This window comes from Galeopterus variegatus, unplaced genomic scaffold (genome assembly GCF_000696425.1).
Source record: "Galeopterus variegatus unplaced genomic scaffold, G_variegatus-3.0.2 Scaffold12979, whole genome shotgun sequence".
Classification (NCBI taxonomy): domain Eukaryota; kingdom Metazoa; phylum Chordata; class Mammalia; order Dermoptera; family Cynocephalidae; genus Galeopterus; species Galeopterus variegatus.
The window spans coordinates 21,349-38,834 of NW_007739090.1; the positions used below are offsets into that span (position 1 = coordinate 21,349).

General features: G+C 36.8%; 1 protein-coding gene across 1 annotated transcript in view; it reads left to right on the forward strand.

The window, feature by feature from the left end:
- The window catches only part of LOC103581402 (armadillo repeat-containing protein 4), a gene marked incomplete at its 5' end in the record, with an annotated part of 37,225 nt that extends 21,200 nt beyond the window's left edge, over window positions 1-16,025 (forward strand). Inside the window, 3 exon segments of the mRNA XM_008563244.1 lie at window positions 15,405-15,518; window positions 15,520-15,551; window positions 15,955-16,025. Of these exon segments, the coding sequence (XP_008561466.1) occupies window positions 15,405-15,518; window positions 15,520-15,551; window positions 15,955-15,967 (159 nt within the window).
- Between the last annotated feature and the right edge of the window lie 1,461 nt (window positions 16,026-17,486).

The following is a 17,486-nucleotide window of genomic DNA, read 5'->3' on the forward strand; positions in this document are numbered from 1 at the left end:
GCGACACCGAGGGTTGCGATCCCATTGCCGGTCAGTAAAAAAGACAAAAAGGAAAAAAAAAGAGTGAAGAGACAACCCATGGACTGGGAGAAAACATTTGCATACCATACCTTTGATAAGGGGCTGATAGCCAAAGTATTTAAGGAAGTCAACTCAATAGCAAGAACCTGGTTTAAAAATGGGCAAAGGACTTAAATAAACATTTCTCGAAAGAAGACATACAAATGGTCAACAGATTTATGAAAAAATGCTCAACATCACTCATTAACAAGGAAATGAAAATTAAAACCACAATGAGATATCACCTCATGCCTGTTGAAATGGCTGTTATCAAAAAGCTGAAAGATAAGTGTTGATGAGGGTGTGGAGAAAAGGGAAAGGGAACTCTTGTGTACTGTTGGTGGGAGTGTAAGTTAATGCAGCCACTATGGAAAACAGTATAGACGTTCCTCAGAAAACTACGAACAGAATCACCATATGATTCAGCAGTCCCACTGCTAAGTATATATCCAAAGGAATTGAAATTAGTATTCCAAAGAGATCGCTGCCCTTTCTTGTTAATTGTAGCATTTTGCACAAGAGCAAAGATATGGAAGCAACCTGGGTGTCCATCATTTGGATGAATGGATAAAGAAATGTATATATACACAGTGGAATACTAGTCAGCCTGAAAAAAGAAGGAAATTCTGTCATTCATGATAATGTGGATGAACCTGGAGAACATTATGCTCAATGAAATAAGTCAGACATAGAAAGACAAATACCACATGATCTCACCTATATGTGGAATCTACAAAAGTCAGACTCATAGAAAGGAATAGAATGGTGTTTACTAGAGGCTGGGGGAGGGCGGTGGACCAGAAAACAGGAGACGTTGGACAAAGGGTATGGAATTTCAGTTAGGAAGGAGGAATCAGCTTTAATGATCTATTGCATAGATGGTGACTATAACAAATAATAGTGCATTATATATTTCAAAATTGCTAAAGGAGTGGTTTTTAAATGTTTTCACCACGAAAAATAGGTGTGTGTGAGGTGATGGATTTGTTAATTAGCTTTACTTAATTAGCTTTATTTAACTTCTTTAAAATTTAAATTGGCTTTAATTAATTGTTATTTCACAATGTAAACATATATCAAAACATCACATCCTATCTGATAAATAATTATTATTTGTCAATTAAAAATAAAATAAATACATAAAATATTTTCATATTTAAAGAGGGATATGAGCTTATATGGTACAGTAATGCTCAACTTGTTGATTTTTTTGCAAGCCTCTTAATGATTTGATCAACATCAATGCAAAATGAAAGAAATATTTTTTTGGTTTGGATTATTTGTCATCAAAGAAAGATCAAGACTATTGGAGAGGAAAATTAATGTTTTGTGTTTTAAATTTCATTTTTAGAATGATATTTTATAGATATTAAATATTTTTATATCATGTGAATTTCTACAATGCTTTTTATTTGGCATTTATTTTGTGTTAGTGTTCTCCTCATTCATTGTTTTCTATTACCAAATGTTTATATCAGGTAGAGATGATTTTTACATGCAATATATAATTGCATCACATAGACTGGCTCATAATAATAATAAACCATGCATTTATTGTGTAGTTTTTTTTAAAAGAAAACCTCTGAAAATTTTTAGCATAACTCTACCACAAAAAATGATTCACTTACTATTATTATGGGAATAATTCACTATTATTATGATCACTCATTATTATTTAAAAACATGTAAATGAAATATTAGGAAGAATACAGAATAACTTACAATTTTGAATTCCTGAGAATTCCTGGGAGTTCTGCTTTCTTATTCCTGAATCTTGATGGTGAATATCTGTCAGGAATTTGGAAACACTAGCACGGAGCACAGGCTGGATTCAGGCCACATGCTCCTGCACCCCCCTTTGGCAGATGTCTTCATGCATAAACCACACTGTTCAACACGGTGGCCCCAGCATGGTACACAGGGTAGCAATGTCCAGCCTTGGGACATTCAGGACAGGTTTCCAACAGTGCTTCTGCTCCTTTATTGAACCACAAAGCTGCCTGTGGTCACATCTCCTCAACTCTTAAAAAGTGTGTCTTCTGGGGGAAAAAAAAAAAACTGACAACAGAGAACTTTGCCACCCACTACTCTCTCTGTGGCGGCCAGTTTGAGCTAGACAGGGCCACTGGGGCTCAGACATGGCCTTTTTGAAGAAGTATTAGAAGAGCCCTTGATGTTTTCCTAGAGTCTTGGTCCATGATCTTTTCAAAATCAGTATAAGGAAACAGAGAGTCAAAGAGCAGAAACATAAAGTGGGCCGGGAGGCAGAATAACGGAGCAGTTAGAAGTATGATCTTTGACACTGAGAAGACTTTAGCTGAGTTGGAATTCTGCCACTTACTAACTCAGCAGCCTTGGGCAAGCGGACTAACCTCTCTAAGCTTCAGTTTCCTCATTGGTGAAAATGGAAAAATAAAAGTTCACATATGTCAGGATTATTATGAATATTAAATGAAATATAACACATATAAAGTGCTTAGCACAAAGTACTCGGTAACTGTTAGCAATAATAATTACTTCTATTGCATTTTATTATTATTACAAAAAATGGGTGGCACGGAGTCTTATTGACTTGCACAGGTGGCCTTCAATTTTTGTTTTAAGTTTTCTAGCCACCAGTAAGATGAGGGAAATACAGTGAGTTAATACAGTGAGGGAAAGACTCTTACCACCCTAAAATAAAAATAAACCAGTTGCCAATGAGTATAACTGATCCTGGTGCTAAAAGCAGAAAGAATTTTCTCCCTTGGGATTTCATGGGGCAGGCACTAAGCGTGGAATGAAGAAAACCTCGATAATATCCTCCCAGTGAATATGGCGAAGAGAGTTTCTCATAAGAGCCTAATTATTGAATAACTGTCTTGAGTTTTTCAGCTATTTAGGAGCAGTTCATATAGTATTAGGCCAAAAGGGGATGCACTATTTCTGTCCCAGAACAATTAAGGAAAACATGTATTGATGAAGTGCTATTTAAGCTTGCACCAGTTATTCATCAATAAATCATGTGCAAATGTGATACTTTTGGCCAGACAGTAAATTGCTTGGAATTCTTATAGTTCCCACAGGTCAATATTCTTAACACAGCCAATAAAAGAAAAAGTACATCTACAAATGATTTCAAGGTTTTTGACACAGATAAATGTTTTATATGGAGACACCAAAGGATCTTAAAAGTCTGTGAAATGCAAAATTGAATGTCTCTAGATAATCTCAAAATCATGTACCTGACATTTTAATTTATAAAATTATGGCTTAAATGTAGACTTAAACTAGCAGAGAAATCTGAATGTTGACCTGACTTTTTACTTACCGTTTTCCAAGTAGAGCAATGTCTGTGATTGTTGAAAAAAAAAAAATTTGATGAGCTCATTAATACCCAAACTGGTCAATAAACTATAGCTTCTTATTTATCCAGAGCTATGAGCTCAGATCTTGGCACATAAGCAAAGGGAGTTTGTATTTAACTATTTGGCTTTGACATATGTTCATTTCAACTTGTAAGTTTTATATATGTATATATTCTTTTCATCTGGATTTTTAGAACACAATTTAATTTTTAAATTAATGATTGCATTTTATTTTTACTCAATAACCTTCCAACTTCTTTTCTCCCCCGATAGCTGACCATACTCTGATTCTAAATGAAGCAGTACACCCCCTTTTCAGCTACCTTACTGATAAGCACTTACATTCTGCCTTCTGCTATGGTGGTGGTTCAGGTTATGTGTTTTGTCAGTTACTCCTTGAGTAGAGAGATCCTATTAAATTCATTTTTGTATCTTGCAGGGTGTCTTGCTAATGAATGCAAGGGTGCCTTTCTACTCTCTGCCCAAACAGTGCATAGGGGAGAGGACAAAGTTTCCAGGAGGCGAGGCTTAGTTCTTTACTCTCAGCTCCTTGAGGGCTGTTCTTCCTGCCTCTGGGCCATTCACTTCTCTTGTACCCCTCTCTTCTCCTTTTCTAGCTCTCTTTCTCATTATAGATATACTACTTTATTGCTTCGTCTGCTAGGTTTATATGGATATTATTTTCTCCCCTGGCCAGGGCTGATCTAAAAATCTTGCAAGAAAAATGTCTTGCTTACTATCAGTTTGAGCAACTGGGGGAGATGGCCTGTTAATATCTGTGCTCCACACTAATTCTGTGAGTCTCCAAAAATACAGTCAAGTTTCATTCATTTCTAAATAAGGTATGTAGAGAACCCTTTTGTGAGATAGACAAGTTGTAGGATATTTTGTCTGTTTGGAAATGTGGATTTATTAGTCACAAGTATTGTAATATTATAGATTAATACAAATAGGTACTCTTCAATAAAGTGAGATAAAATGTTGAAAGGTCAGAATTTTAAGTAGATCTGCATTCTGTACATATTCATGTAAGTGTCCTTAAACTGAAGAATGAATTTTTGGACCCACGGTTGAAAGCCTGTTGAAATCCATTTCTACGTGCATTGAAGGTGGTACAGAATTTAATCTATAGGACCAGCAAATCCAAGAGAAAAATTGAGGAGACTAGAGTGGGGCCCAGGAACAAGGTTGGACAGCTTTTAGGTAGTTTGGCAGGACCTCAAAGGTGGGGTCTAGAATCATGCTTTGTCTACCTTGTGGGCATTTCCTAGGGCTGTCACTTGAGGATAAGACATCTGTACCATCCTGGCATCGGCTCTAGGCTCAACTAGGAGAATATGAGTAAGCAAGGGCGAGGCGGCTGTCTCTTCTTGGAAGAGCTTCATCCAGCTGTTCTCACTCCTGAGTGCTTTCTGCACCGGTGCGGGGATCTAGGGTTAATTCCCAGGGCCTTCCCCAGGTGTGCCTCCTCCCTGCAGGATGCCTGTTTCTGCACCTGGAATTGTGATCAGAGTCCAGCTGGGAGAGTGGGTAGCAGGATGATGAAAGCATCGATTTAGAAAGATGAGTCCAGCAGAAGGTGGTATGCGAAATGCATCCGAGTGGGAAGGGACAGGAGGCCAGTGACAAAGGCATTACATCAATAGGGAGGATGGCCATTTCCGCACATGTATCCTCTCCCCCCACCCCTTTTATTTTTATTATAAAGGAGATAGTGGAAGCAATGGAGTGGCTTCTCATCTCCAAAGGGGAATCTGTACTCCACAAATAAAATAATAACTTTTTTAGTTTTGAGATTTAAACTCTCCTTGCCTGTTGGCTATTATAAATAAATACGTGTGGAGAAAAGGCAGAGTAAGGGTAGTTAGACGAGTATGATAACACAGTGTTACTGACTCATAACAGTTTATACCACCACTAGCTAGCTTTATGCAGTGAAATCAACTTAATTATTGAAAAATTACAATATTAAAAATCTCGAGGGAGGTCCCTTAAGCTTTAACTCATTCATTCATGCATTCATTCAGGTGTTTATTCATGAATGTGCACTGTGAGCCAGCCCAGCTAGAGCATAATACCCATCTAGCTATTCATAAGATCTTGGATTGAAAAGAATTTTATCTAAGGCAGTTTTATGTAATGGTTGAAAAATGTCATAGATACTTTGGGAGAATTTCTTGTCCTATGCATTTTCAGCAACACTTCTTTTTTGTTCCTCAAAGTGTGCTTTTCCCCAAAAATTTATTTGAGAAAGCTAAATAGCTTGGAGAAAACTAGCGCTGGCTAGTTCCCAGTTTATGTAATGTGCTAGGCTGCTTTGCATTTTGTTTTAAAAACACATACTCATGTCCTGCTACAGAAGTTTGCATGCTGGAGAATTTCTGAATGTGTGCGTTAAGGAGTAAGAGGCACCGAATTTGGTGTAAATGATCTTTCGTTTCACACCTGTCTGTAGATCTATTGTAATCATTATTGGAATTTGCATATGTGTAGGAAAAGTCTTAAACTCCATGTCTCTTTGTGCTCTCTTGGAGACTCCTGCAGGAGGGCTGTGGCTCCTTTCCCACCTCTTGCCCTCTGGATGGGTGTGGCTGTCTGGTGGTGGCCCGCTGATGTTTCTGTGACATGCGGGACATAGCAGAAGCATATGTTGCTCTTCTAGTTTTTCTTTTACTCCCTTCTGTGTTTAAAATCTGACAATACTATACAAATAATACACTAATAAATGTTCATTGTAAAAAAGCAAGCCATGCAAAGAGTCAAAGTAGAAGACCGCTTCCAGATATTTCTCTGTTTATGTACTTGTACATACATAATTTGTATATATAAATGAATAAATATGTAAATGTATATATAAATACTATTTCTTATTCTCCATTTTATGTCTTGGTGATCTTTCGAATCTGCCTCAGTCCTTTTAATTACTACATAGTATTTCATTATGATTTTATTTATTTAACAATTAATTTATTTAACAATTCTCTTATTGACAACTTTTTAAAATTTTTTTCCCCCCTCAAGTTAATTTTTATCACTACTTTTGGATATGTACACTATTTCTGTAGGAAGGATTCTTTGAAATGGAATTTCTTGGGTCAAAGAGAATGCATATTTAAATTTTTGATAGCTCCAATGGGCAATTGTTGTTCAGTGAGTATAAAGTTTCATTTATGCCAGTTGGATAAATTCTGGAGATCTGCTGTACAACATAGTGCCTACAGTTAAACAATATGTATTGTACACTTAAAAAAGAGTAGGTCTCATGTTAAGTGTTGTTACCACAAAAAGAGGAGGAAGCAGAAGGAAATTTTTGCAAGTGACAGATGTGTTTATCACCTTGACTGTGGTGATGATTTCATTGGTGTACACGTATGTCCAAACTCATCAAATTGCGTACATTAAATATGTGCAGTTCTTGTAGATCAATTAAACCGCAATAAAGCTGTTTTAAAAAAGAAAGAAAATATATGCTCACTAAGTTTGAGATGCCTTGCATTAAACATTTTTTAAACCAAACAAGCTTGGTTTATATAAAAAAGTTTTTTGATAGCTCCTTGCAGAAAGAAAATGTCAATTTATACTTCACGAGTAATATACCAATGGTTTTCAACCTTGGACACAGAGCGAAATCAACCAGGGCTCTTAAAAACAAAAACAAATGAGCAAATAAACTGAAGACCCCCGACACCCAGATACCATTCATGGAAGTTGTCATTGAATTGGTTTGGGGTGGAGTCTAGGCATTGATAGTCTTTAAAATCTCCTCAGGGTATTAAAATTATTCATGTAGGATTGAAATCTATTGTTATATATTCCCACTAATTTGCAGTCTTTTTTAATTTTTAATTTTGGCCAATTGTTCTGATAGAGAAAAAAATGTATCTTGTTTAAATTTGCATAACTTTGACTACTAATGAGGTTGATAATTTTTTCATATGTCAAATAGTGTTATACTCTATCTTTTGCCTATTTTTCTATGTGGTTGTTTGTCTTTTTATACTTGGTGTTGCAAATTAATTACTTGCAGATATTTTCTCTCCATTTTTCACATACCTTTCTGTCTACTCTTTTATACATTCATAAATATCAACCATCTTCTTCATGGCTTATGGGTTTTGTATCTTAGGAACTAAGACGGTTTTTCTAAAGCCATTACAAGAGGTCAAAAATATTTTCTATTTCCTTCTGGTAGTTTTACAAGCATTAAAATTTTTTTTCAAATCCTGAATCCATCTGGAATTCCCTTTATGTATATTGTAAGGTAGGTATCTGATTTACTTTTTCTTTTCTCTAGATGGATAGTCAGCTGTACCAATACACAAGTTGGCTCATCCACTCTTCCCTCCTATGATCTGAGATGTTACCCTTAGCAAATACTGCAATCTCACATGTGAGAGTTTGTTTCTGGATCTTTCTGTGTTGCATTGACTTATTTGGATGTTCCTATGCCAGTTCCTTGCTGCTTTTATTACTATAGCTTTGGTATATTTTAATATTTGGTAGGCCATATAGGTATCTTAAAATTTTTTAAACAAATCTTTACATATTTTCCATTCCAGATCATCTTTAGAATGAGTTGAGGATTCAGTTATAAACAGAAACAAAAAAATCCTGTTGGCATTTTGGTTGGTTTATAAATTGCTTTTGGGTAAATTGTAATTTTAATAACATTGAGTTATCCTATTCATGAACATGGTGTGAGTGACCATTCATTATTTAGTCTTCTATGTACTTGAGTAAAACTTAGTAGCTTTTTTCCCTACATATATCCAAAATATTTCCTGTGGGATTTAGTCATAGACACTTTTGTTATTATTGTTTTGTTAGTACTGGCATGGGAACTTTCTCAAATTATATATTTTGATTTGTTATTCTTAGTGTATGGAGAGTTACTCATTTTTAAATGTTGACCTTGTATCTAACCACTTTACTGAAATATTTTTATCAATTTCATAATTATTCAGCTCATTCTTCTGAATCTTTTTAGAAAGACAGTTACCTCTGCTACAAATTTTTCCTCATTGCAGTAAGTAGATTTCAGTAAGTTGTCAATTTCTGTAAATATGCCATGGCTATTTAAAATGTGTATGGAATCTTTGCATTGTTCCTTACCCATTCCTGATAAAAATGCTTAGCAAGCTTGTAATCTAACAACCTGAGTCTAATTTCTTTAAGGATATATATATATATATATATATATAAAAATGTGTGTTTATATATATACATTTTCTTCTGGAAACTATTTTCTCCTTTTCCTTGGGGCTCTGTTGAGTCTCAGGTTTATGAGTGCTGAATCAGCAATAAAATAGATTTGCAAATAAACAGAAGGCAAAGCAGTATATTTTACTATCTTGACTCACTTTGAGCACTTACCTTTTACTACTTCTGATCCTGGGAGAAGAGTATCTTTAAGCCAACATCTACGCTGGGCGCCAGGCCTTCTGTCATCATTAACGAATAGTCACTGGCAGGGGTTCACTTTTCTTGCTCTCTGAGTGACATGCTTGGAGGAAAAAATGCTGAGGGCTTTCAAAGCCAGCTGGAGGGCTGTGTGATGGTTGTGTCACTCCACTGGGTCTCACCCGCTGCTTCTTGGTTGCAGACAGTGGGGGATGGGCCAGGAGGGGCCTTCAGGTCCTGATCGTGCCTCTGCTTGCCTTCCTGTCGCACTGTGGTCACACGGGGCTCTGACAATAAGCTTGAATGATGACCCTGCAAGTGTGTTGTCCACCAGAGTTTCATCTCCTTATCTGAACAAAGTTAGTAGAAACCTTTCATTTCAAAAGTCTGTTTATGGTGCGTGATGAATGACCTCGACCTCCTACTCCAAGTTATCCGCTTTTCTCTGGATCTCTGGGTTTCTCCGCACACCCACACTTGCCCCCTCCAGCCAAGGGCCTCTGCAGCCAGAGTGATCTTTTAAAAATGTTAGCACCTCATATTAGCCAATCTTGAAATAAAGATGAAAATTTTCAGCCCAGCCTCTGGACCTGGCAGCTTCTGTTGCTACGTCCTTTTAAAGTCCATTTCATACCACGCTCCACTCTAGGCTTTGGCCACCCTGGCCTTCTTAAGGTCTTAAAACAGCCACGCTCCACTCCACTGTGGGGCTTTTGCACAGACCACTTGCTTTTTATCACTTGCCTTCCTCTCCTACCAGGGAAAACACCAGCTTTTTGTATAGATCTCAGCTCAGGCATTCTTTCCCCAGGGATGATGCCCGAGGCTAGGTAAAAGCCCGCTATTATGTCCTTCCATAGCCCCCTGCCCTTCTCCCTTGTAGCACTTCTCAGACTTAGAGTTTTCTTTTGTTTGGATGAGCTTAAAAAAGTTAAATCCTTTTTCCTCTATTAAACTGTAAGCTTCATGGAGGCAGGGACCATGTCTGGTCTGGCTTACTAGTATGTCTCTAGTGCCTGTCATCCGGCTTGGCAAATTGTAAATGTGCAACAAATTTGTTGAATGAAAGAATGCAAAAGTGATTTGAGGCCGCTTGCTCAGTTTTATTCTCGAATACATTGTTCATCTCAATTTAGTAAATTTTTTTTCACCCTATGGACAGCAAGGGAGGGCATTACTCTGTGTACCAGACAAGGTTATACTTCCTTATTTCAAAGATTTTAAAGTAATATAAATAATTGTTTAGAAAAATATCCCCAATTCGTCTTGTCTTTTAAAGCATAGTTTTAAGAAAAGTGAGAGAAAGCAGCATTCACTCAATCTGTGCTTGTTTGAAACCTGATGGTAACTGAACAAAAACACCTCCTGGTCGGAGAAAGGAACGTGAACTGCAGAGGATCCAAAGGCCAACAGAGCCTGGAGATGTTTGAGAAGCAGGAGCAGGAAGACAACTAACAAAAGAATTGCATTAATTGAGAAGTGGAAAAGCTTATTGGAAGCATTTTTCAAAACCCTTCAGAAGGTAGTGAAATAATATTTTACTATGTTTTCTCCAGCTCTTAAAACCTCACCGATGCAAACGCGTGATAAAATGTGAAAATAAGTGCTGGCAACTAATTACGTTCTCGGGGGAGATTTAATTGAAAAAAGAGAATATTTGCATTGCTTCTCCTCGGTTAGATATTTATGGCATCTGGTCAAAACAGAACGAACATTTGAAAATCCTTTGACATAGCTGGTATGTAAAGAATAGCAATTGGCTAACACTTGTGGCTCTGTATGTTGAATATTTTGGCCCCCGTCCTCTGGTATTCATTCTGAAAGATTTATAATCCTTTTGGGAGTGTGGTCAGTGACAAGAGTAGAACTAAATCCTGAAATGTGGAAAAACTAACTTTCCCTAATATAAAACCGTTCTAAAAAAAATCCCTCAAGCCTATGACTATGTTTCCAGATTTTCAGAAGAAGCTGATTTACAGAATTCTTTTTTTCTATAAGGATCTAACTACTTAATGATAAATGTAAATTGTCAGTCCTTTGCCTTGAAGACTGACCTAGAGATAAATCAAAAAAATATAAACGCTTACCTTTTGGGCATCTGCTACAATTAAATGACTTAAAAAAATTTTTATGTCATTGATTTTAGCATAAATAATCAAGTAAAGCTCAAAAAATGGAAATAGTCTAGAAGAGAAAAACGAAGACAACATGAAATGGGAAACAAAGATTGCGCTGAGTATATAAGCAGAAATCGCTACCAAAGAAAATATTATATAGTAGTGCAAAAATAGTCAAGAAAGCCTGCGGTCATGCGCAACTATGAATGTCAGGGCTGTACATTCTTCAGGGAGCTGGACCTGGGGTGGGAGGAGGCTGTTGGCTTGAATGGGGTATGACACCCTGTTCGATGTCTTCTGCGCTTTCCAGTCACGCTTAAGTCGAAAGCCTCTGTCTACCTGAAGCTCTTGGTGTGGATTTTCAAATTCTTCATCAGGAACACAGCTCTGATTTTTCAGATACTCCCCAGGGAACTTTCTGGCACCTTTTAACCATTTCTATTCAGAAAAAAAAAAAAAAAAAGCCTTGTTTAATGAATTGTTTTTCTGATTTTCTTGGCTATTTCCTTTTTTGTGTATTATTTCATTTCCTTTCATTAATTATAGTTATCATGTACATTCTTCTTTATGGTTTACAAAATATCTGCCTTTTGTTTTTCTAAATGAGAAACGGCAAGTGCTGGCCTGTAGGAGTTCTGTGCCCCCATATAAGGGAGTTTATGAACCCAACATTAATAAAGAGGATTTATTATTTTAAATGTAAGATAATTGGTAGTGCTAACATTTCTCTTGATAGTATGGAGAAAAGACACTAAAAGCTGTTAAGAACATAACTTATATGATGTAGCTGATTTTCGTGTCCCTTTACCAATCCCTCTTTTCCCCCTCCCTCTGCCCCCTCCCTGCCATCAACACCAATATCTGTTCACTTGTCTTAAGTTCAAGGAATTGGTGTGATTGTTGTGTCTTCTTCCCTGTCCCTGCCCACACCGTTTGTTTGCATATTTATTTATTTATTTTTATCTCCCACAAATAAGCAGTGATTTTTTTGAACATGTGGTATTTCTCTTTCTGTGCCTGACTTATTTTACTTCATATAATTTTCTCTAAGTCCATCCATGTTGCTGCAAATGATAGTATTTCATTCTTTTTTTTATAGCTGAGTAGTATTCCATTGTGTAGATGTACCACAGTTTCCTTATCCACTCATCTGATAATAGACATTTAGGCTGGTTCCAACTCTTGGCTATTGTAAATAGTGCTGCAATAAGCATGGGAGTACAGGTATTCCTTCAACATGATGATTTCCATTCCTCTGGGTATATTCCCAGCAGAGGAATATCTGGGTCATATGGTAGATCTATCTGTAATTGTTTGAGGAACCTCCATAATATTTTCCATAAAGGTTGCACCATTTTGCAGTCCTACCAACAGTGTATGAGGGTATATTGATAAAGTAAAATTTAAAAAAATAAAATAAAATTGATTCAATAACAATGAGCTCAAAAAAAAAGAATATAACTTATTATTTTAAATGTAAATAATACAAATAAGGCTCTTGTTATTCTAAACTTAATCTTGAATATAGAGGACAGCCTGGATTAGTATAAAAGATGGAAATCGTCAGTGACATCACCACAAGATAGTCCATAACATTTCTAGAGATGTGGAAGGAATTTTCTTAAAAGAAGAGGAAAAGCTGGTCTAAACCTTTCTATCTTTACTTTTTGATGCATGTCCTTTATTAATCCCATTTCATTTTCTTATTTTAAAGTAAAATATTGTATTGAATTCACAAGAGGATTTATGTATGTGCATGTGTGTGATAGGAAGGAGGAAGGGGCTAGGCAGATTGTATGTAATTTCCATTTTCTGTGTTAAACCTACTATATATGTATCATTTATTTTATATATAAATATATTTTTCATTTTAACTTTTATATTTATATAATATATATTTAATATTTATATTTATATATAAACAATATAAAATACATATAACACAAATATATTATTTTTATATTTCAATTACACTTATTATATTTATATTAAATATATTTAGTTATTAATACATATGCATATTTATATATTTATATATTATATATTATATACATATAAAATAGATAATGTATGAGGATACTTCATAATGAAGTTCATGGAAGAATTGAATTTAAAGATAATGCAAATCCTTCCATGAATTTTTGAAGGCCCCTTAAATGTACATTATCTATTTTATAATGTATATAAAAATATACATTGTCTATTTTATAAAGTATGGAAATAATAATTAACAAATGATAATAAACATAATTTGAAAGTGTCTTCTCTTAAAAAAGAGAGATTTGGGGCCATTGGTATTATGTTTTGAGGTAGGAATCAAAGACTGTCTTTTATGAGCACCTTTTACAAAAATAGTTTATTCTTAGCCCCAACAGAAATATTGCTTTTGTGTCTAATGAACTATTTCATTGCTTATTTCAGAATTCTTATTTGCCAACCAGCCTCAATAGCTGTAGCAACAATATGCACTATGTGATATTTTTCAGATTTTCAAAGCAGTAATGACCAGTAGATGTTTTTAAAGAATTCCTGTAGTGAATTTTGATTTTAATTTCCTGGCAGGTCTAGTTCACTTATCAATCATTAATTTAAAAAAATTTTTTTTGTTGTTCTGTTTTGTTTCTATTTTTTTTATTTTAACTTCTCAATATACATTGTAGTTGAATTTCGTGACCCTTTACCAGTTCCTCTTTTCCCCCTCCCTCTCTCCCCTCCCCCCAACTATATCATATCCGTTCACTTGTCTTAACAAGTTCAAGGAATTGTTGTGATTGTTGTGTCTTCTTCCCCCCCACCATTTATTTGTTTGTATATTTATTTATTTTTAGCTCCCACAAATAAGTGAGAACATGTGGTATTTCTCTTTCTGTGCCTGACTTGTTTCACTTAATATAATTCTCTCCAAGTCCATCCATGTTATTGCAAATGGTAGTGTTTCATTCTTTTTTATAGCAGAGTAGTATTCCATTGTGTAGATATACCACAATTTCCTTACCCACTTATCTCATTATGGACATTTGGGCTGGTTCCAACTCTGGCTATTGTAAATAGTGCTGCAATAAACATTTTTTTTTTTTTTTTGTGGCTGACTGGTATGGGCATTCAAACCCTTGATCTTGGTATTATCAGCACCATGCTCTCCCAAGTGAGCTAACTGGCCAGTCCCATCATTAATTTTTTAAATCTCTCAGGTTTTTTTAATCTTAAGGGAGTAGCTCATCTGCTCAATGTCTACCTGATTAGCCAGGTAGACCTCGACTTGCTGGACAGACGTCTCACCGACTGCGGTGAAGCTTTCCTTTTCTTCATTTCTCCTTTCTGGTCTGTCTCCAGGTCGTACTTGAATTGCCTCCTCTTTGCCAGCCCCACAGCTCTCACCACCCTCCTCTCGGTCCCAGTCTGGATTGCTGTGCTGCCTCCACATGGTTGTCCTTTCCCCACATTCTCCCTATTCCAGCCTGTTCTACAAACATCTCTAAGAGTAATTTTCAGACACAGTTTGCCTTCACAATACATTGTTCAAGAACTGGGAGGACCATTTCTTACCACCATGTAAAACTTCAATTCTTCAATCGATCTCTCAAGCCTTGCCCCTTGACTCTCTTTAATACTCTAATACCACCTAGTGTCATTGCTGTTTAGAGGAGACAGACCACCTTTAAATGTTTACTCAGTCGGAATAATGTTTAGGATGCTCTATTCAGCTTTTTCCTGCTTTGCCTCTATATGATTCATTTAATAAATTATTGCCCACTCGGAGACACATTTCCTAGTTCACAGATTCATAATCATATAGTACATTTCTGTGGGGACATGGTTTTATTTTTTAAAATTTAATTGTACATATTTGTGGGGTCTAGTGTGTTGTTTCAATGCATGCATATATTGTACAATGATTAACTTAGAGTAAATAGCATATCCATCACCTAAACATCTTTTCTTTGGGGTGATTACTGTCAAGATCCTCTTTTCTAGCTATTTAGAAATATGCAATATAATATTATTGCCTCTAGTTAGCCTAGAACACCAGAACTTATTCTTCCTTTCTACCTGTAACTTTGTACCTATTAATTGACCTCTTTTCCTCCCCCCAACCCCTTTTCTTTCCTGATCTCTGGTAACTATTACTCTACTTTCTACTTCTATGAGAGCCACTTTTTTTTTTTTTTTTTTGGATTTCACATATGAGTGAGACCATGTGGTATTTTCTTTCTGTGCCTGTCTTACTTCACTTAACATGATGTCCTCCAGTTCCATCCATGTTGCTGCAAATGACAGGATTTTATTTTTTATAGGTGCATAGTATTCCATTGTGTATGTATACCACAGGGTTTTATTTTAATCCATTCATCCATTGATGGGCAATTAGGTTGATTCCGTCTCTTGGCTATTATGAATAGTACTGCAATGAACATGGGAGTGCAGGTGTCTCTGGGAACGTGGTTTTATTTAACCCTTCTATGGCCCTGCATCTTCACAGGGAGGAAATCAGACAGCCACGGTGATTGCATTGTGCTCCATAAGGGATTTCAACTTAGCTCAGGAGACCTGTCAGTTGGCAATCAGAGATGTTGGAGGCCTTGAAGTGTTAATAAATTTACTTGACACAGATGAAGTCAAATGTAAGGTGAGTGAATCTGTCACAGTGGATGAGGAGTCTCGTTCCCACCTTCTTGTGGCTCTCTTCTCTGCTCTAAGTGTCTGCTGCTCCTTGCTCCCTGTTTCTTATCTTTACCTGCTGCACTTGCTGACAATCAGCCTGCTACTTCTATTAGCTACGCTTTCCCTTCTCTCTGTTTCTCTTCTTTCTCTTGCTCTGTCCCATTCATCTCTCATGCTTCTCGAATGATGAATGTTTATTTACATAAATGGAGGAAAATATGGAGGACATACGTAACCCCTGGGGATGGAAACTATTTCTTAAAAAACTTAATTAGGGAAGGATTTTGGGTAGACTTGGAATTTTTCAAAACATAGCACTGGTTATGTATTAAGCACTCACTCATCTATAACTTTTTTTCCTCATGTAGATTGGTTCATTAAAAATCCTGAAGGAAATCAGTCATAATCCTCAAATCAGACGTAATATTGTTGACCTTGGGGGCTTACCAATTATGGTTAATATACTTGATTCTCCATACAAGAGTCTGAAATGTTTGGCAGCCGAGACCATTGCGAATGTTGCCAAGTTTAGAAGAGCCCGGCGGGCAGTGAGGCAGCATGGTGGCATCACCAAACTGGTGAGTATCAGTGACGTCATGGCCGGCACCCCAGCTGCCACCAATGTGGCACCTTTCTGCTGTCCTCCCGAGCCACATCCTCCCCAGCCACCCTGGATGTTCAGTAGCCATAAGGGTGTGTTCTGGGAGTCTTCTTTTTGTATCCCATGTCCTTAAGAATTATTTTTGTATATTTACATTGTCCTCCCGAGCCACCCTGGACGTTCAGTAGCCATAAGGGCATGTTCTGGGAGTCTTCTTTTTGTATCCCATGTCCTTAAGAATTATTTTTGTATATTTACATTAGCCAGTGGCCAAAAAACATATTCAAATTCATTTTTCAAAGAAATAGAAAGTTTTAAAAAGAAGATGTAATTGGTGCCTGTGGCATTGGTTGGGATTTATTTGTGTGTATGTGCAGTGAGGGTGAGAGACNATTGGTGCCTGTGGCATTGGTTGGGATTTATTTGTGTGTATGTGCAGTGAGGGTGAGAGACAGTGAGAACTGCAGTGCAGAGCGGGCTGCTAGCCTGGCCTCCGGTGTGGTGCATTAGTCTATTCCTGTTGCTCAAAACAGAATACCTGAAACGGGGTACTTTATGGAGGAATGAAATTTATTTCTTACGGTTTCAGAGGCTGGAAAGTACAAAGAAATAAAATGTGTAACAGCTAATGTTATATAAAATCATAACAAGATTGGCCGGCCCGGTGGCGCACTGGATAGTGCACCGCTTGGGAAGCGCGGTGGCGCTCCCGCCNAAAAAAAATCAGTGTTCTGCTTGCCACCCTTGACATGTCATGAAAAACCTTAAAAAAGTAAATGCAATATAGAAATGTGTTTTTATCCTCCTTAGTAAGATCAATAGATCTTGTGTCTCTCCTGCAGTTTTAATCTTATTGAATTATCTCCAGTTCTGCATTTTAAGATAATGACACACAGTATAATTTTAAATGATAGCTAAATTAGGAACAGGAAAGACCAATAATGGATGGACCAGTAATACGCTTGTAATTGGTAGGTTGAGGACACATCTGGGAAGGATCAGGATTGGGGATCCATTTTTGGTTTGCTAGGCATGGGGTTGGGAGTAGGTTACATATAGGCAAAAGTCCTCAACTAAAACTGGAGATGAGGGAGATGATTTGATACAGAGTTGGACCAGTGGCTGGTTATGGCATCAGAGCAAGGGCACTGAGGTCAGGGTCAAAGCAGTTAGGAAGGCACTGGCCACAGTGGAATTTGGTACCTAGATGGAGGTCAGTCTCTGTAGAGGCAGCCCCAGTAGAAGTCTGGGCAGAAGACATGAAGTCTGAGCAAGCAGGGAGAATGCATCCAGGCAGGG